This window comes from Azolla caroliniana, unplaced genomic scaffold (assembly GCF_043228905.1).
Source record: "Azolla caroliniana isolate FFs.n. ecotype wild unplaced genomic scaffold, voAzoCaro1.0.p SCAF_22, whole genome shotgun sequence".
Classification (NCBI taxonomy): Eukaryota; Viridiplantae; Streptophyta; class Polypodiopsida; order Salviniales; family Salviniaceae; genus Azolla; species Azolla caroliniana.
Genome location: NW_028230457.1, coordinates 12,215,523 through 12,235,833, shown reverse-complemented (window position 1 = coordinate 12,235,833; position 20,311 = coordinate 12,215,523). Strand labels below are relative to the sequence as shown.

The following is a 20,311-nucleotide window of genomic DNA, read 5'->3' as shown; positions in this document are numbered from 1 at the left end:
TTCTAGAAACTTCCTTCTCCTCCCTCCCCTCCTCCGGAAAAAAAAAACTTGATAAAGAATGCGATCGGCCGCCCCCCGGGGAGCCGAGGCCGAGTCGAAAACCCTTCTAGAACATTCTAGAAACCTTCTTCTTCTCCTTCTTGGAACGTTCTAGAGATAATAATACATTCGCGACAGGTTTTCTTCTTCATTCTTCATTCTTCATTCTTCATTCTTCATCGCCATCGCCATCGCCATCGCCATCTTCTTCTTAGGAATCAGACAATCTGCTTCTCCACCCTTCTTCCACCACGGCTGTGTTTTCGAAGCTAGCTCGAGCTGCTGCCCCTGCAGCTCGCTCATCCCTGCGATCTTCATCCTCCTCCCCCTCTTCTTCCTCCTCACCGGCGCCATGGACGAGGTCCCGTGCCCCAGAAGAAGCTTTTCCTTATCAAAGAGCTGTGAGCACCTTACTGGTACCTTCGTCTTCCTCAATTCTGCCGTTTCCTTTCTCTTGGAGCGTTGGAAGCAGAAGACTCGGAATCAAGAGCATTAGCTTTAATGGAGATTCCTTTGGAGCTTTGGGATCTCCTTTTCGTTCTTACGTTGATTTACCTTCTCGTTCTTATCAGACCTCTGCAAATAGCACCGAATCTTCTGTAAGTCTTCTTTCCTAGTACTCCTCTTTTCTTGTTTGTTCTGAACAATTCGTGAGACGAAGAGTTGGCATTTTTCCTCACCAAATTTCATGAGATAGAAGAATGCGCTCACGTGAATTCTCTGCAAGTGTTTTTTTCTTTCTTTTATCTTCTTATTCTTCTCATTGTTTTGACAAAATTGCGAGACAAAATAATTTTGCCTTTTTTAAAATCAAGTTTCAAATGGTAATTTTTCTTTCTTTCTTTCTTTTTGTTTCCTGTGAATTCTCGTCCTTCTTCCTCTCTTTCTGTCGTCATCTTTTCTATTTAATGACACTTGAGTCTGGGAAGATTTTTTTGTTGTTCTTTCTCTATCACATTTCATATTTTTTTCCTCTTCCCAATCTTGACAGACAAGATGTGTTTTTGCATTCTTTCATTCTTAATTAAGTAAATGGGGGACTTTCTTTCTCTAGATTGCGTGTTCAAGCTTAATGATTTTCTTGTGAACTCTGTGTCAATAGCTAGCAAAATATGTTAATTGTTTAAAGACGAAATCTCCCTTCTGTTGATCACAAATATGAAATACATTCTCCTACTGTTCATCGATTTTTTGTATGCATAGAAGAAAGAGTGCATCGTGTTTTGGCTCCTTCTGCACATGTTCGCTTCATTGCTCAACAAGCCTGAGAGACAAGAGGAGAGCCTAGTATTCATTATTTTCTATCGAATTCATTTCCATATGATATTGTGTAAGCAAAAGCACGTTCATCTTTTGACTATTCTCTCTTTTTTAGTCAAATGATTTTGTGAGACGAAAAGGGAGCTGTGTAGTCCGTTATTCTGTTGATTCCTTTCCATGTGATATTATGGAATCATAAACATACCCGGGTATATACGGTAACCGACTCCTTGTTGTTTTTGCTCTTTCGTCATCTTGTCATTCTGTTGTTCCATTTCTATGTTAAATTATAGAAGCATAAACATGCATTCCTATTTATTATCTTTCGATTACATCTGAGAGCTTTGCATTCTTCCCTCTGTTGATGTATTACCATTTTCTATTGTAGAAGTATGCTTTCCGATTTAGGGTGAGAATCTTGTATACGTGTTCAACTTTTCTTGGTTGGAAAAATTCAAGAAGAGAAATTTCCCTTGTTTCCAAATCTTAATATTTGATATTTCCCCCAGAACATCAACTATCAAAATGCTAAATTTTGTAGGTCTTCTAACATGTCAACTAGCTACTAGTAATTTTTCAAGTTATCCTTTGGTGGATAAATCTCTATATGATAGAAGCCTGCATAAATCTAGAGAGGCATACATGCGCTAATCTTCATTAGAAGCTAGGAATCAATGTAGTAATGCTAGAGATGGGGCCCATGATTTTATATGCACATTCGTAACCTTCATTATAGTCAAGGAGCTGATGTTAGTACTGAGAGATTGAACCATTTGCATGTTGTATGCTCTGTCCATGCACAATCTCCATACCTATGGTAAGTTTATGGATATATCATTCCATTATTATCTTATATGCTCCCTGATTCTTATAGTGCTGTAACTTTGAAGGGAACATATACTTTGTAGGGGAAAACTGTGAAATAACCCCAAGTTATTATTTTAGGGGGTATTTAAGGGAACGAAGAAAAAAACTCTTGAGGTATTTTGGATTATTTCTGAGTAAATTCTAGCCACAAAAACGTAATTAGGTTTAATGCATGTTTCCCAGTGCTAAAAATTTCTGACGTTTTCATGTAGATAAATCCGTCTGACTTTACAGAGATGGCATGGCAAGCCATAGCTAACTCCATTGAGGTAGCCAAGAAGTCAAAGCAGCAAATCATTCAGCCAGAGCACTTGTTGAAAGCCTTGTTAGAGCAGAAAAATGGGATTGCAAGAAGGGTGTTTGCAAAAGCAGGTGTGGATAATACCCAGCTTCTCCAAGCAACAGAAAGATATATAGAAATGCAACCCAAGGTTAGTAATTTTCATCTGTGTTGTGTTCTAAGATTTTGAATCTTGTCAATAAGAATTTGAGAATTTGTCAACGTTTTCTAGTAGAACTCCTCGTTAATGCAATCATATCCCAACCCAAGATTATTTGCTTGGATGTTCTTTAGGCCAGCACATGTTTTTTAATGGACAGTTAGTAATATATTTCTGAGTCCTATTTATTCTCATATTTTGAATTTCAACAGAAGTTTGGCAATTTCGATTGCTGTTGTACCCTAAAATTTTTAATCTTGTCAATCAGAATAAATTTTGAATATTATCATGCGAGTCCTTCGTTCTTTCCTGAACTTATTTATGCTGAATCTCATTAAGAAGAGTAGAATTGAATATTGTCCATGTGTCATCTGTAGATTACAGGTGCAATTGCGTCTGTTATGGGGCCAGATTTTGGAAGCTTGGTAGATCGATCAAAACGTTATAAGTCAGAGTTTGGGGATTCATTCGTATCTGTAGAGCATATGCTATTAAGTTTTTTACAAGACAATCGAATTGGGAAGCGCATAATTTCAGAGTTTAATCTTAGTGAAGAGAATTTGCGAGAGGCTATCCAGGCTATCCGGGGCACACAGAAAGTTACAGATCAAAGTAATAAATTTAGTTTCTGAAGCTGAATCTTAACATATATAAGTTAATGTCCATGCAAATATTTTATAAACCAAAATTTCAAAATTTTTCTTTTCAGATCCAGAAGGGAAGTATGAGGTTTTGGAGAAATATGGAGTTGATTTTACAGAATTAGCCAAAATAGGGAAGTTGGATCCTGTAATTGGGCGGGATTCAGAGATCAGGAGGTGTATACAAATTCTTTGCAGGCGGACGAAAAACAATCCAGTTATTATTGGAGAACCTGGGGTTGGAAAAACTGCTGTTGTAGAAGGGTGCGTTCTCTCATTTTCTCCGTACTTCTAATCCTTTCACATTTGTATTCCGAGTCAACTCTTTATATGGCTTAATCTGTTTCTTGTATGTTGATATCTTAAGAGGTTCATATGTGTATGCCTACAACTTTGTATATGTTTTCTAGTTTGTTGCACTTTTTCAGTGCTGGATTTCCTAACAGTCTCTTTTCTAGAGTAGGAGAGGTTGTGAATAGACAAAATATTGCCTCTCAGTACAGTGAAGAGTATCAATTACGCATGTTTTATGCAATATGTTCAAGAATCCTTCTTACGCAGTGTTGTTTGAGAATTTTTTTGAATCTAGTGGATTGGTGTCTGTCATAGATACATCCTAATTTTAGTTGAATTCAGATGCCCGCTGATGTTGAGTCAGTTGAGATGTTTATTACTAATAGAGTATGATGATAGCTTGCTGTAAGGAAACATTCTTGCACACCTGCTGATATATAATTGTTTCTACTGTCTGTGTATAATACATACACTGCTCTAAACTTATGGTAATGCAAATTGTTTGCATTTGGATTCATTTTGCATTTTCGTATTTCCTGAATAGGACTGATATATGGTGTGTTAGTACAATAACAGATGAAATTTAAACTAGCTCAAGTTTCAGTCGCTCTTTTTTGTCACGGTTTTTGACAATGTTGGGCATGTATTTCAGTACAAATTAAATTGAGCTTCATTAGATTGAGTTGTAGTGCTGACTGGAATTAAATCACTGTCCATCATGAGGATAAATGTAATTAATAATGTTGTCCTGCATCTATTTGTCAGTTTGGCACAGCGCATAGTGCATGGAGATGTTCCAGAGGCTATAGCGAATCGGAAGGTTTGTCATTCCTTTCAAGGTCAAAGTCAGACAATCAAGGCTTGTTGTAGTTTATTTTTGACACTGTGTCCTTTAACCTCAGCTGATATCGCTTGATATGGGTGCACTCATTGCTGGAGCAAAGTATCGTGGAGAGTTTGAAGATAGATTCAAAGCAGTGCTGAAAGCTGTTTCAGAATCAGATGGGCAAATCATTCTCTTCATTGATGAGCTTCATACAGTAGTTGGCGCAGGTAGGGTGATTTTTTAGATTCCGACTCAGAAACAGTTGATGGTATTTGGAGCGTGTCCTCTATATTTTACCATTGGTGAAGAACAAAGTTGTCACCATCAATTCCAGGTGCACAAGGTGGTGCCCTAGATGCAGGAAACTTGCTGAAACCTATGCTTGGTAGAGGAGAACTTCGTTGCATTGGTGCAACAACATTGACAGAGTATAGAAAATATATTGAGAAAGATCCAGCATTAGAGCGACGTTTCCAGCAAGTTTATGTTGGTCAGCCTTCAGTGGAGGATACTATATCAATCCTTAGGGGATTACGAGAAAGGTATGAACTACATCATGGAGTTCGGATACTAGATGGGGCAATTGTGGAAGCAGCTACACTTGCTGACCGATACATTAGTGGGCGATTTCTTCCTGACAAAGGTAGTTTTTGCTTTCTATATCTGGATCATGACTGAATCAGTGTATTAAAGCAGTTACCATTGTATAGTTGTATTTATGTGCATGTAAATTAAGAATGACAATATTGCTTTGAAAAGTTGCACATTATTAAAGAAGGTGATCCATTGTCTTCATGGAAATCAATTCCCTGTTGGTAATGGACACACTCAGGAGACTTTGGGGCCGTTCTAACGAAATTGCAAAGCCAGATCATTTAAAACCATTCGGTCATCATCCTTTAAAATATCTGAGATAATGGGATACCATAAGTGATTGATATTCAGTAGGCCTCTACTGAATGTCTCTGCATTATCCTATTTTTGCAAAACTGGAGGCCTTCCAGGGAAACTATAGAATCTTAACGACCACTCTGATGTTATTAGATAGTTCAATTTATTTCATACAGCATCAAAAATGGCAAAATGGCAAGTGAGACAGACCCTAAAGTAGTTGGCCAAGATAGACAGTGTCCTGGAAAGTGTGCTACTGCATATCTAAACTGTTGGCTTTTCTGTTTTTATTTGCAGCAATTGATCTAATTGATGAAGCGGCTGCAAAAATAAAAATGGAGCTAACTTCAAGGCCTACAGATTTAGATGAGACAAATAGAGAAGTATTGAAACTAGAGATGGAGCGACTTTCTCTACAGAAAGATGAAGATAAAGTATCAAAGGAGCGCTTGAGCAAACTTGAAAAGGAGTTAGAGGGCTTGAAGGAAAAGCAGAAGGAACTTACCGATCAGTGGGAGAAAGAGAAGACACTTATGAATCGAATAACATCTGTGAAGGAGGAGGTAGATTGTGCCTATGGTTTTTTATTTAGATTTTCAGTCATCTGAAAGACTGATGTGCTCTATTATGTGCTGAACAGATTGATCGAGTGAATTTGGAAATTCAACAAGCAGAACGGGATTATGATCTGAATAGAGCTGCTGAACTTAAATATGGGACGCTACTTACGTTAAGTAAGCAATTAGAAGAGGCTGAAAAAGAGCTGTCGGACTATCAAAAAAGTGGGAAAACTTTATTAAGGAAAGAAGTAACAGATGATGACATAGCAGAGATTGTAAGTAGATGGACGCGAATCCCTGTGTCCAAGTTAAAGCAATCGGAGAGAGAGAAATTACTTCATTTAGATGAACAGTTACACAAAAGAGTAATTGGACAAGACCAAGGAGTTAAAGCTGTAGCTGATGCTATACAAAGGTCTAGGGCTGGTTTAGCGGATCCAGATAGGCCTATAGCGAGTTTCATGTTCATGGGTCCAACTGGTGTTGGAAAAACAGAGTTAGCTAAAGCATTGGCTTCATATCTCTTCAATACTGAAGAAGCCATGATCCGAATAGACATGAGTGAATACATGGAAAAACATGCAGTATCTCGCCTTATCGGGGCCCCACCTGGATATGTTGGTTATGAAGAAGGCGGACAGTTAACAGAAGCTGTCCGAAGAAGACCTTATAGTGTCATTCTATTTGATGAGATCGAGAAAGCCCATTCTGATGTCTTTAACATATTCCTTCAGATTCTGGATGATGGCCGTGTGACTGATTCACAAGGTAGAACTGTGAATTTCACCAACACTATCATAATCATGACCTCGAATGTGGGCTCTCAGCTTATCCTTAATACCTTGGAGAAATCTGTATTCAAAGATGAGCTATACAAAAGTATGAAAGATCAGGTTTTGGAAGTGGCAAGAAAGACCTTCCGACCTGAGTTCATGAACCGTATTGATGAATATATAGTCTTCAAGCCTTTGGATCGTGCACAAATCAATAGTATCGTGAGGCTTCAGGTAACGTCTTTGCCTTTTGTAAAGGTAGCATTGTTGTGATTTTATTATTATTGATTAAGCTGGAATTGTAACATTTTCACTATTATCATGTCAAATGTCAAATGTCAAAGTAGCAATCCATGGATGTGCATGATCACAAACTAAGACGCTGATGAGTTTCTTGTTAGAAATTCTAAAGTAATAAAAACATTTATTACTACGATGTCATATTTACATGATTTTAATTTTAGAAATTCAATAAGCAAAGCAAATGAAATTTTGTGAGGATGTACTATAAAGTATCAAATGTTTTCTCATTGTGAAATTAATTATCTCATTTCATGAGGCTTCTTGAGTTAGTAATAATTCGTGCATTTTGCAGTTGGATCGTGTGCAACAGCGTCTAACTGATAAAAAGATCACTCTTAAGTATACTGAAAAAGCCATTTCATTGCTTGGGAGCTTGGGTTATGACCCTGCCTATGGAGCCCGTCCAGTGAAGAGAGTCATCCAGAACTATGTTGAAAATGAAATATCAAAATCTATTCTACGTGGTGATTTCAACCAGGATGATGTCATTCTTTTGGATACGGAAGTTAGATCATCAGATTCTCAGGAAGGCTTTGTTTTCCGAAAGTTGCCAGCCCATCTGGGTAGCTTCCCTGAAGAAGGTGAAAAGGCAGTTGGGGTTGCATGAACTATTGGTAGAGGTCAGCCATATTTCTCTGTTTGTTGAAATGTAGATAAACATTCATGGATTTTTAGCTATTGTACAAATTTAGCAAATTGTCTCAACAAGGGGAAAAGACTTTAGCAGTAGATATTTCATTTCAGTAGGTCTCTGGTGCAAAACGAACTAACAATAGCAGGAATGAAGAGTTTCAACCTCATGGATTGTAATTTTCCCAGTGGTTGAATGAAGAATAGGATATTATCTTTTTTGAAGTGTTTAGGAAAAATATAGCTCTACATTGATGGACAATATATGGATCCAAGTTTTTGGTGACAAACTGTTTAAACATAATTTAAATTTAAATTTTCATTTGGAATGAATCATGATTTTATGTGAAATGATAGATTGGCTGCTAAATCTTGTGCAAATGGATCACTTTGTTTTTCTTTTCTCCTGTTTTTAAGTCTTGTGCAAACAAACGTTCTGCTTCTTGTGGAAAAGATGTAACAATTTACAAACCTAATTGGTTTTCATCTTCTTGTGTGTTTTTTTAAAGTTTTGAATAGTTTTGTTTATGTTCTATTTAAATAATCTCTTTAGTTTGGGTTCTTTCACTGTTCAATACATTTGAAAATAATTGTGATTCCTGACTCCATACGTAAGTGACCATTCATGTAGGCAAGCTAATATATATTATAATGTAACAAGCTCCCTCATGTGATATGGTTTGCTCAATTTGGAGCAAACCCGGAATCATAACCGTGTGAACTGTGTTTGATGGGAGCGGATGCCTAAATGGCCTACGTATGAAACTTTCTAATAAACAATATACATAATCTATATCTATTAGTAGCAAATGGATTTGATGATTGAATAGCAATGTTCATGAAATTCAGTAACAAACTATGATGGAGAAAGAATAATTGTGGACTGTGGTAGAGAAAGTGGTGTGTGTGTGTGTATCATGGACATAATAAAATGAGCGGCAAGTGAGTTGGGATGTAATTGATGATTGAAAATGAGTGGCTCGTGAATAGAAGAATGTAATCAGTGATGAAGGATCGTAGAGCGATCCTAACGAAATTGGTAGGGTCGAAAGTATGATACATATAGTCAACGATGAGTCTTCCCTTGGAGCTTTATGATGTTCCTTTCTTTCAAGTGGGTTAGATGTAATTGTATAGAAATTGTACCAATCTTCATCTGTGATTGAGAATCGAGATACTTCACAAGTTTACCGTGTGGTTGTAGCCTGGGAGATATATTGAATGGAATGAATAATAAATGGTAAGAGAAGGAATGTGTGATATGGTTGTGAGCTATATGTAAAGAGAAGTATATATATATATATATATCCCAAGCATGCTACTATCGTCAGATAAATGCAGAAACACAGAACGAGATGAAGAGGTACATGCAATGCATTTCAACGGATCCGAGAGGGGAATAGAGCTAGCTATATATGCATGAATCATCATCATCATCATCATCATCATCATCATCATCATCATCATCATCTATGCTTCTGCTCTGCGCATCACTACCTGTCAATCCCTCTTCTCCCCCTCCTCCTTCATATGGCTTCTTCAGTCATGCCATAGCTGCTTCCTCTCATGTGGGCTCTCCATCCATCTCCATTAAACGCAGGTACTCATCATCGTCATTCATCATCATCGCCCGCTTTCCCTTCTTTCATGATAATGAGTATTTTTTCCCTCTTAACTCTTTTGTGTTGTAGACTTCTACCAAATCCAGAAGAGTTAGACTTGCCTCAACCTAAATATCCCCAATGACATTAAAATGCACAAAAAACAAAGAGGTCTGGAAAACCAAAACACATGAAAAGAATACGGATGTGTATACGTGTGTGTGTGTGTGAGAGAGAGAGAGAGAGAGAGAGAGAGAGAGAGAGAGAGAAAGAGAGAGATATTAACGTCTTCTAAGACCAAAATTGGCCCATGAGACAGAGACAGAGAGACCCATTCTAAGTAGTGTTTTTCACACACATTTATTAATATAATTGTGTGTTTTCACCAGAGAGAGAGAGAGAGAGAGAGAGAAAGATATATTAACGTCTTCTAAGACCAAAATTGGCCAATGAGACAGAGACAGAGAGACCCATTCTAAGTAGTGTTTTTCACACACATTTATTATATAATTGTGTGTTTTCACCAGAGAGAGAGAGAGAGAGAGAGAGAGAGAGAAAGATATATTAACGTCTTCTAAGACCAAAATTGGCCAATGAGACAGAGAGAGAGACCCATTGTAAGTAGTGTTTTTCACACACATTTATTAAGTGTTTTCACCAGAGAGAGAGAGAGAGAGAGATTGTCCATTCTACAGATGCGATTGCTATGATCTCTACAACTGCCTCGTCCCCTTCAAGGATGCATGGAAGTGGCAAAAGGATGCTGTAGAGACTCGAGCCCAAGGAATTCAGCAAGGACAGGATGTCGATAATGATGCGGTTGTCTTGTTGCAACACCATCCTGTGTACACTCTCGGGACAAATAGCTCCGAGGAGTATATATTGTTTGACAAACACAAGTCAGAGTGCGATATCTTCCGGACAGAGCGTGGTGGAGAAGTCACTTACCATGGCCCAGGACAGGTTAGTTCCTATTCTTCGATGGTCTTGTAAGTCACATTGCTGACATTGGTCAATGAATGAGATGGGTTTATCGTCCTGGATCGACCTTGGGAAAGTGTGAACAATACGATGTGTTAGCGATAGATGACTGTCTCTAGGGGATCTTTATGGTGTGGTTGGACACTAGTGTTGCGTCACTATCTCTTACTGTTAGATGAGTGGGACGGATTCTAGGGTTCATGGATGGGTGATCTTTGTGATGTAAACATCACCATAGCTAATAAATAGCTTAAATAGAGCAGCTATGTGCCTAGAACTTTCAGTGCCAACAACATTCATGGTCACTCTATCATTGGCATGGGGTATGGTGATAAATGTCGATGGTTGGGGATGGCAAGTCTTGATTTTTTCCGGTCTTTTTTTTTAATAAATACCTACAAACCAATTTTGGTCTCCTTGTAGCTGGTTATGTATCCTATATTGAATCTACGTCATCACCAAATGGATCTTCACTGGTACCTCCGGGCACTGGAGGAAGTGGTGATCCGGGCTCTTCAGTCATCATGTGGTATAGAAGCAAGACGCATCGAAGGATTAACAGGGGTTTGGGTTGGTAAGAAGCTAGATGAAAATTTCTACTTGTTACATTAGAGATTTTTCTCTTGTTTAGGTTTTAGTGAGGGTTTTTTAGCGACATATTTCGCCGAATACTACACCCAGGGAATGCAAAGGTTGCTGCCATTGGTATCAGAGTCTCCCGTTGGGTCAGCTATCATGGGCTTGCACTCAATGTAACCACAGACCTATCGCCTTTTAAAAGCATAGTTCCTTGTGGCATTGAGGGTCGACCTGTTGGAAGCGTGCTAGAAATACTAAAAAGCAATGCTCATCTACAAAAAAGCAACTCCCATTTACTAAAAAGCAGTACTAGTTTGACAAATCGAATTGGAAGTGACTCAAGTGGAGTCGAGGATGACATAATTGATTCAGATGCTTTATTGGCTTTGTTACGTGATAGACTTCTTGCGGAGTTTTCAGATTTCTTTCAGTTGGAACTGGTTTTCAAGTCAAAACTTGTGTAATTTGAAATGATATCAAGAAATACATAGGATAAATTAAATAGCAAGACAATGCACTATGTTTCGCAACTCTATAATCTACCTTCATTGATTTTGGTTTATTTCTGAAATATTGATTATTAGAAAAAGTATTTGGAGTTAACACTAGAAACCAACAATATTGAACATCATTGCATCCTTTTCCCAAGATAAGAGCTATTTGAAATTTGACGTCAAATAGAGCCGATACTACTTATTATCTAAATTATGAAGAATTATGTGTTAATCGACCTTGTGGTTGAAATAATATAGTTTTTCAACATGTGGTTACGAGAGCCATTTTGTTTATTAAAGGCTCGTACTATTCCTTTACTATGTATCGTGTCATGAGGATCAAATGGATATCTAGTTCTATTGGTGGATCTAATCATGCATCTTATTGTAGCACAAGTGATTGTTGATGTTAAATAGTACTAGTTAAAACAGTGTATGTTGGTTTGAAGGCATGGCAATTCTTTCTCTTGCTTCCATTGTTGGCTTGCAATCAAGTGTTTGCATCTCTTGAGCCATTTTAATGTACCGCTTATAGATGCTATGAATCCTATATATGTCTTCTATAATCAAAGGGGTTAGTTACTGAAAAGTCTCTTTCACGCAGCATGTTCTCTCTAAATTACTGTAACTCAATTTCTTACCATGTGTTTCTTTTCAAGCATGCACTGATGATAACATTCACTTTGAAGATGTGGACAAAATTGCTCAATTAATAGTTTCTGCTTGACATTGGAGGGTATTGTTCATACTTGAGATAGTGTATTAGTTAATCTTCCTAGAAATGGTGTATCAAAGTTGAGAAGGGAAAGGAAAGGCTTCACATAAACTAATTTGGTTGATTAATCAAGATGATCTTCTATGCGACTCTCAGATTTGCATTAAAAATAAGAATCATAATCCCATGCTTTTGCAATCCTTTAGTATGTGTTGTGTTATGTGAGGATTTGCAATAATGAGAGAAAACATAGATTTTTGTTAAGCTTAGATCGAATATACATTATTTTATTGTCTTGAAATTGGTAACCAAAATATTTAAAACCTTACGTGCTTAAAGTTCCACTAGGCAGATGATGCCAATATTCCTCTACCATATTACGAGATGCATTGACGACGTTTCTCGCCTTTAGTATCTTAAAATATAGTAGCCATAAATTCAAGTGTCCTAATTATGTATAGCATATACATGTTTAAAGGAATAATGGTTAATAATAGAACAATAAATGTGTAGAAGGTACAATGAGGGTTTCTGGGACTAATATGTTGGGACAAACCTAAAGCATGAACCAACAAATCCACCTGTAGAAAGAGTATGTGAATTATTCTAACCTTGGTGAGTTGTTTTAGTGTGGAGGAAAGCAAAATCCCACAGGCCCATTGGTATTAGAGACATATACTAAAGTAAGCATTAGATAAGGATAGATCTAGGTAGATAGAAAGAAAGGAGAGAGAGAAAGAAGGGTGCCGATCCACCCGACCACCCCCGAGCGAAGGGATCGAGATGGACTCGAGCCTCGATCGGCGTCCCATACCACCGTTGTGGCGTCAAGTCGTACCTGGTGCTGGCGCGCTCGCTACAAGAGTTGACCCACCACAAGACAGAGTCTTGACGTAGTCAACAAGATCTTGAAATGAGGGTAGCTAGGCCTCTATTTATAGCGATACCCAAGGCCCCCAGCCATGTTCACACTTGGCCTAATGGGTTGTCTCAATCCCGAGGATTTAAAAGTAATCCTCCCCTTCTTTACACTCTCGTTTAACCCTCGCACTTATCCACGTGTATAGAATACTACGGTAAATTCTCACCACTGGATATTATATGGTCATGCCCGTAACAATTGGTATTTAAGCTAAACAAAGATATCCTTAAATACATGACAATATAGGTTTGCAGGATAGCATGATGGTACAACTTGGGAGGAACAAGAAACTACCCCCCCAAAACAATACAAGAAGTGCAAGGAAAGAAAGACTATGGTGCATGAGTGAAGATGTACAAATGGAAGTCATCTTCGAGACCAACAATTTCAAGCAATCAACAATGGAACTTAAATTGTGAAAGGGACAATGGAAAGAGGACAAGAAGCAAACATATGTCCGATTGCAAGTTAGACAATTGGAGCAAACCCATGCCACCACAATAACAAGAAAAGAAACATGTTTACAAATACAAAGGACCCAAATATGGTGAAATGGTGGATTTGCTTTTGCCTATAAGAGCTATTGGAATGTCGTCAAGTCAAAACATGATGACAAACGGACATGTGGGGATTTAAACTGCAGCAAAAAATGAGAGTGTTTTGAAATGTATATGATTACTTTATTATTGATAATAGTCAAGACTTTCATCCAAGCCCTTCAGTAGATTACAGCCTTATAATAATGCCTTTGACCACTTCGCAAAATATATCAAGTGAAACTTACAAGCCCATATTCATATTCCATTATATAGAATAAAAGTTGTTTTAAATTGAACAAAAAAACTTCTTGGTATAGGTCATCGGTTAAGCATCAAGATTGAATTCCATTTATGTTGCTGGTATTATTACTGATTGTATTTACCACAAGAGAGTTCATGGGATAAGTGAAGCAACACATGTCTTGTATGCACTTGATGTAAACAGACACATTTGGTATGTCCACCACAAGGCAAGAAATAATCAGGATAAAAATCTGGTTTAGGAGGCTATTCTATATAACATATAATGATTTAGGAGGCTATTAAGAGTAAATAATGATTATATTTTCAATGAAGCGATGCCATTCTTCATTACCTTGCACGAATGATGACGTCTATATATGAGAGAAGCATACGTTGGACGTGTTGTTAAATGTAAACCAACTTGGACAATAATACCTGTTTTATTACACATGATACACAATGATCGAATTCATTGATTATCTAGCTTTGATCATCTCAAGTTTTTTTCATCCGATGCGTATACATATATATACATGCATATATAAACGTGGCATGAATCATTATGTTATCTGTAGCAAGAATCCGGGCAACAACACGAATATGCCTTTATGACAATCCCCCAAAGCGACGGGAACAAACGGGTCTTTCTGATTCATCTTCATGGGGAGAAGAATGAATCTTTTTGCTTCTCTTAATGGGTCCTTGAGTTGCCATTTCACATTTCTCAAGGGCAAGGGCATGAATTGGACTCCTGACCTATGTCTTAGAAGGTGCTTAAACCATTAAGCTAAACCCATCAGGCCAAAATAACAAATCTAAGTATCTCCCATTGTATAAGTAATACATGTTCAAGTATTTTAATGATATCTGTTACATCTCCAGTTTCAATTCACAAGGCTTCAACAATGTCGGCTTTCTCTTGCATACCTGCTGCAGCATATATATTACTCATATACACGTAAGTGGCAGCACATGTGTCATCTAATGGTAACAATTGCTCGAAAGCCCATTTTCCAAGGTCTACATTCGCCCACTTACCACAACCTCCAAGCAGTGCCACCCACATCTCAACACAATTACCAAACAGTAATACGTTTTCAATCATGATCATTGCCTTGTCAAAGTAACCTGCCCGGCTGTAAAGATCAACCATACAAGTATAGTGCTCTAAAGTTGGAGTGAGACCATAGACACTAGTCATAGTATTAAAGTACATTTGCCCTTCCTCCACAAGGCTTGCATGACTACATACAGTTAGCACGGCGATGAATGTGATCAAATCAGGTAGAGTTCCCTCAGCAATCATTTGGTTGAATAGAAGTAGAACCTGCTTTGCATGGTTAAATCTGGCATATCCTGAGATCAATGCTGTCCATGAGATGACATCCCGCATTGGCAGAGTATCAAAAACTTGTTGCGCTTTCATGATCAGACCACATTTAGCATACATGGCAACCAAGGAACTGCTGAGCAGCAAACTATTCTCCACATGTATTAACTCTTTTGTCACCGTGGCATGTATCTCTTCTCCTTTTCTTCCAAACCCTAGGCTACTACAAGTTTTCAATATGCATGAAAACGTTATTGCATTCGGTGTTACACCCTCATCTTGCATTCTCTTGAAGTAGGTTAGGGCTTCACAGTCAAGTTCACATTGAGAAAATCCAGTGATGAGTGAATTCCATGAGACAACATCCCTTATGAAAAGCTCGTCGAATACTTCTTGTGCTTTGATCAGTTCTCCACATTTGGCATACATGTCAAGCAATGCATTTGCGATGAGACAAGTGTTTGTTGCACGAAAGTGGTGTTCCGAAATCATAGCATGAATCTCTTCTCCAATCTTGATTGATCTTATGCTGCCACAAGCTTTCAATACACAAGCAAATGTGGTTGTATCTGGGCAGTAACCCTCCTCTTGCATTTTCCTGAAGCACTGTAAAGCTTCATCCCCCATTCCATGTTGGACATATCCGGTCATCAATGTATTCCACGTGAAAACATCCCGCATACAAAGAGAATCAAATATTTCTCGTGCTTTTACAAGATCCCCACATTTCGCATACATGTCAATTGATGCATTTCCTAAAACATTGCTTTGTTCTAATAATCCATTCTCAACAATCTTCTCATATACTTGTTTTCCCTTTTCAATTGATCCTATGCTGCCACAAGCTTTCATCACACAAGAAAAAGTGAAAATGCTTGGTAAAACACCCTCTGTTTGCATTTGTTCATAGCACTTAAGAGCCTCGTCACCAAAACCATTTTGGGCATAACCGCAAATCAATGCCGTCCATGAGACAACATCACGAACCGGAAGAGCATCAAGCACAGTTCGTGCTTTGGCAAGTTCACCACATTTCGCATACATGTCCACCAATGCACCACCAAGGAAAATATTTTCTCTCAATAAACCCTTCTTACTCACTTCAAAATATATCTCTTCCCCTTTTTCAACTAATCCTAGGCTGCCACAAGCTTTTAACATACAAGAAAAAGTGATTTCATTTGGGGAGAGATTCGTATCTTGTATCTTCTCGAAACACTTTATAGCTTCATTATAGAAACCATGCTGAGTATACCCAGCAATGAGTGCATTATAAGAATCAACATTTTGTAAAGCAAGCTTATCAAACACTTCCTGAGCCTTTGAAAGTCTATCACATTTTGCATACATGTCCACCAATGCAGTACTTACAACACCATTGCTTTCCAATAAACCTTGCTTTCTTACCTCAATATGTATCTCTTCTCCCATCTCTATGCATTTGATGCTGCTGCAAGCTTTCAGAACACTTGTGAATGTCATTTCATTTGGTGAAATTCCCTGATCTCGCATCTGTCTAAAGCATATCAAAGCTCGATTACTAAATCCATGTTGAATATAACCAGAAATCAGTGTGTTCCAAGATACTAAATCATGTTTTGGCAGTTCATCGAACACTTCCTGTGCTTTTCCAAGGGCACCACATTTGGCATACATATCTACTAGCGCGGTGCCAAACACTATATCCTTTCCTGTTAAGCATTGTTTTGACACTTGGGCATGTACCTCTTCTCCTTTCTGGATTGATTGTATGGTTCCACAAGCATGCAATACAGACGCAAATGTGAACGCATTAGGTGAGACACTCTCATCTTTCATCCGTGCAAAACAATTCAAAGCTTGATGACAGAGACAATGTTGAACATACCCAGAAATAAGTACATTCCACGAGATTACATTCCGTGTTGGAAGCTCATCAAATACTTCCTGAGCTTTTATAAGCACACCACACTTTGCATACATGTCGACCAATGTGGTGCCGAGCACAACATTTTCTCCCAATAACCCCCTCTTTCTAACCTCAGCATGTATCTCTTCTCCTTTCTCCAACAATCCTATTCTACCACAAACCTTGAGAATGCAAGCCAGAGTAACCGCATCAGGAGTGAAACCTTCGTCTACCATCTGACTGAAGTTGTTAAGTGCTTCATAATAAAGACCACGGTGTGTGTACATTGAAATGAGAGCATTCCATGAAACAACATCCTGAACCGGAATCTGATCAAACACATCCTTTGCTTTTGCAATTGCACCACATTTGCCATACATATCTAGCAATGCAGTTCCAAGCATAATACTTTTTTCCAATAAACCTTTCCTGATAACCTCAAAATGTATCTCCTCTCCCAACTTTATTGATCTTATGCTACCACAAGCTTTCAAAACGCAAGCAAAGGTAGGAGCATCGGGAGTGAGACCCTTATCTACCATAAGTCTAACAAAGAATAAAGCTTCATTAACTAGACCATGTTGGGCATAGCTTACAATAAGGGCATTTAGGGACACCATATTCTTTGTTGGAAGCTGAGAAAATGTGTGCCAAGCCTTCTCATGAGCACCACACTTCACATACATGCTAATGAGAGCATTGCTGATGTAACCATCCTTATTGTACAACCCCTGCTCGAGAACATCAGCATGTACCCGGTGGCCACTATGCAGGTCCTTATCATTTCCACAAGCTATGATGGCATCTAAAATAGAGAAAACAGATTTTGAACGAAACTCATTGCTTCTGGCATGGAATTGACTAGACTTTTCTGCACCATATGATACATCATAAGATGGAATATTCCTGATCCATAATGATGAGTTTTCCTTTCTTCTGGCATTGCATTGATCGAGATCCTTTTGACCATTTGGTATAATGTAAGATGGATTGTGCCATCTACCATCAATACATGATGATGGATTCTCCTTGCCTTCTGGCATTGCAATGGTTGTGATATTTTTCGCCATTGTACATAAAACAAGATGAGCAGTGCCATCTATGATCAATACATGATGATGGGCTCTTCATGGAGGGCTTCTGTGTGAAATGGAGAGACCTTGCATCTTGCTGCCACAGACAACAAACTCATGTCTTACCATGAATATATATATAGTACCAATTTTGGAGCAAGAAATGAATGAAAAACGATATGATCCTTACCTTCTTGTCTGAATAGAGGTTCAGTCTTTCTGACTGATAATACCTTCCACAAGAGCTCCATGTCTTTTCTCCATATCTGACTCAATCCTTGAAAAAAGAAAAAAACAGGACCCAAAAAAAAGAGAAAAGAGTTAAAAATATATATGGAGAAATCTCCAAAAGTAGCCCCAATCTGCTATTTAACTACAAATCTGGCTACTTGTAGACCCAATGCAATGCTTATAGTATATACCACCCCTGTAGCTGCTTAACCGGTTTGGCTCAAACTGGTTAGGACTTAACCGGTTTAGGGATTAGTTTGGTTCAAATCGGTCCAAGTTTGAGAACCCCAAACCGATTTAGACTTAACCAGTTTGTCTTGGATAAGGCCAAACCGGTTAAGCCTAAACCGAACCATTGCTGAATCCAACTACATATGGAAGGGTTTTTGTGGAGGAGGATTTATGTCTTGACATGGCCGGTATGCATTCCTCCGACATTAAAAAAGCCCCAACATTTTCCGATAACACACACACATTCCCACCATCTTACTTGCCACTTGACATGAAACTTTATACAAACCACCTTCATTCATGCGACCATCATACATAGAAAACATGAAAATGCAACCTATCACTCCCCTACATCACTCTTTCATTCTGGTTAGACCTTCATCACGTTCACTAGTACACTGTACCACGAACCTAAGTGTTCTCTTTACCATTTGGGATGGCTCACCAATCACATAGAGAGTTAGTGAGATTGTTAGAAATTCCACATTTCCTATCGCAAAAGAAGTCTAGATGTTGCCTAACTTGTGGTCAATGACAAGTTTCCTTTGTGCTTTCCCTATTAAAACTTATCGACTTACCAATGCTTGAATGTTAGTCTATAGTGGCATAATTCACTCTTATGATTGGCAATAGAATTAGGCCTGTTCTACATTATTCTACTAGCTAGAGAACTAAGAAAAGATTGTTGATTTGATTGTTTTCCTGATTGACCTTTACTCGTAGATTCTCATTCTAGGTACTTATTAGTATTGCTCATAGAGTTGCATTCACATCACAACACTTTAGGATACTTGCTTTTGTATCCTACATGAAGTGTATTTGATGATCATATAGCAATTCAAGCTAAGAATGTCATCACTTGGATTGCTCCAAGCCAAGGTATGCCCAAAATAGCCTTTGCAACTATGGACATGTGTGGAAAGAGGGTGTCTCATATGCCTCATCATGGGAGATATTGAAACACAAGAAGAGATACATGGTGAAGCTAGAAAACAAGGTAGAGAATGTGGTGTTCGTTTCAAAACAAAACAAGTGTTTCATGAGATTCCAATGAGGAATAATAGTTATCCTATATTGTAATAATTGTCATTTATGTTAAGAACGTAGATGGGAATATATAATATACAAGATGTTACCGAATTGTCATTTATATTCTCAACATAGATTGGGGTGTTTTGAGATTCTCGACATTCATTTTCGTATCTTTTTTAAGAAAGCTACAATACTATTTGTGATGTCTTTTGAAAGTGCAAGAAGTCTTATATTAACTTCCTCATGTAGAATGTTATTTGTCCGTCTTTGGGGGTACTTTTTGGAGATGGGTAAATATTGATGTTGAGAGGTGGCCATTTGTTGAGTTAGATGAAAAACATGTTGAGCAAAAAACATTGGGCACCATCATGAGTCATGACACCATGTGTATATTACTAACATAACATATGTATGTACATATATATAGTTCTCGATATGCAAGAAGAAACCAACAAAACCAAACCTTCAAGAATTAAAAAGGGAAACTAGAAGCCATTAAGTGTTAGACTCATAGACAAAAGTAAATAAGTCTACAAATCTACATAACATTTGTCAAATTTTGGTCCAAAGAGGTCATTCTCCCCTATCACATTATGTATCACAAACTATTTCAGGTAATTATAATGAAGAAACATTGTGTATGCATGTAAAAACAAAATGGCAATAAATACAACCTGAGCTTGATGCCCATTTGTAATTACTAGCATATTGCCATATTGCTAATATCAAAGTTCAACATGTGATGTTATGAGCATTGTGATATTTGAAGGAATCTGGTTGAAAAACTCTTATTCTGGAACCACTAGGCCATGACCATCATTATACGTTGTAGTTGTAGAACTTAAGCAACTTTCTCAAGAGTTAAGGAAAGTCCTACCATAAACTTAAATGTAGGAAGAACATCATATTTAGGAGCCATAAACTAAAA

The 20,311-nt window shown here is 37.9% G+C and overlaps 3 protein-coding genes across 3 annotated transcripts; 2 read left to right on the top strand and 1 right to left on the bottom strand.

The window, feature by feature from the left end:
- Positions 1 to 254: 254 nt before the first annotated feature.
- Positions 255 to 7,857, top strand: LOC147850090 (chaperone protein ClpB2, chloroplastic-like). Its single transcript, XM_087336944.1, has 10 exons — positions 255 to 638; positions 2,379 to 2,597; positions 2,984 to 3,218; positions 3,316 to 3,511; positions 4,307 to 4,361; positions 4,444 to 4,594; positions 4,702 to 5,010; positions 5,556 to 5,821; positions 5,899 to 6,825; positions 7,187 to 7,857. Exons 2-10 carry the CDS (start codon positions 2,403 to 2,405, stop codon positions 7,499 to 7,501), a joined length of 2,649 nt encoding a protein of 882 aa, XP_087193070.1. The 5' UTR covers positions 255 to 638; positions 2,379 to 2,402; the 3' UTR covers positions 7,502 to 7,857.
- Positions 7,858 to 8,891: 1,034 nt separating this feature from the next.
- On the top strand, positions 8,892 to 11,290 carry LOC147850089 (octanoyltransferase LIP2p, chloroplastic-like). The gene is made up of 4 exons (XM_087337243.1): positions 8,892 to 9,124; positions 9,821 to 10,088; positions 10,530 to 10,680; positions 10,788 to 11,290. Exons 1-4 carry the CDS (start codon positions 8,940 to 8,942, stop codon positions 11,147 to 11,149), a joined length of 966 nt encoding a protein of 321 aa, XP_087193369.1. The 5' UTR covers positions 8,892 to 8,939; the 3' UTR covers positions 11,150 to 11,290.
- Positions 11,291 to 14,019: 2,729 nt separating this feature from the next.
- Positions 14,020 to 18,194, bottom strand: LOC147850088 (pentatricopeptide repeat-containing protein At2g03380, mitochondrial-like). The gene is made up of 2 exons (XM_087337063.1): positions 18,080 to 18,194; positions 14,020 to 17,986 (listed from the first exon to the last, which is right to left on the bottom strand). The coding sequence occupies exon 2, from the start codon at positions 17,884 to 17,886 to the stop codon at positions 14,488 to 14,490; it is 3,399 nt and encodes a 1,132-aa protein (XP_087193189.1). The 5' UTR covers positions 17,887 to 17,986; positions 18,080 to 18,194; the 3' UTR covers positions 14,020 to 14,487.
- Between the last annotated feature and the right edge of the window lie 2,117 nt (positions 18,195 to 20,311).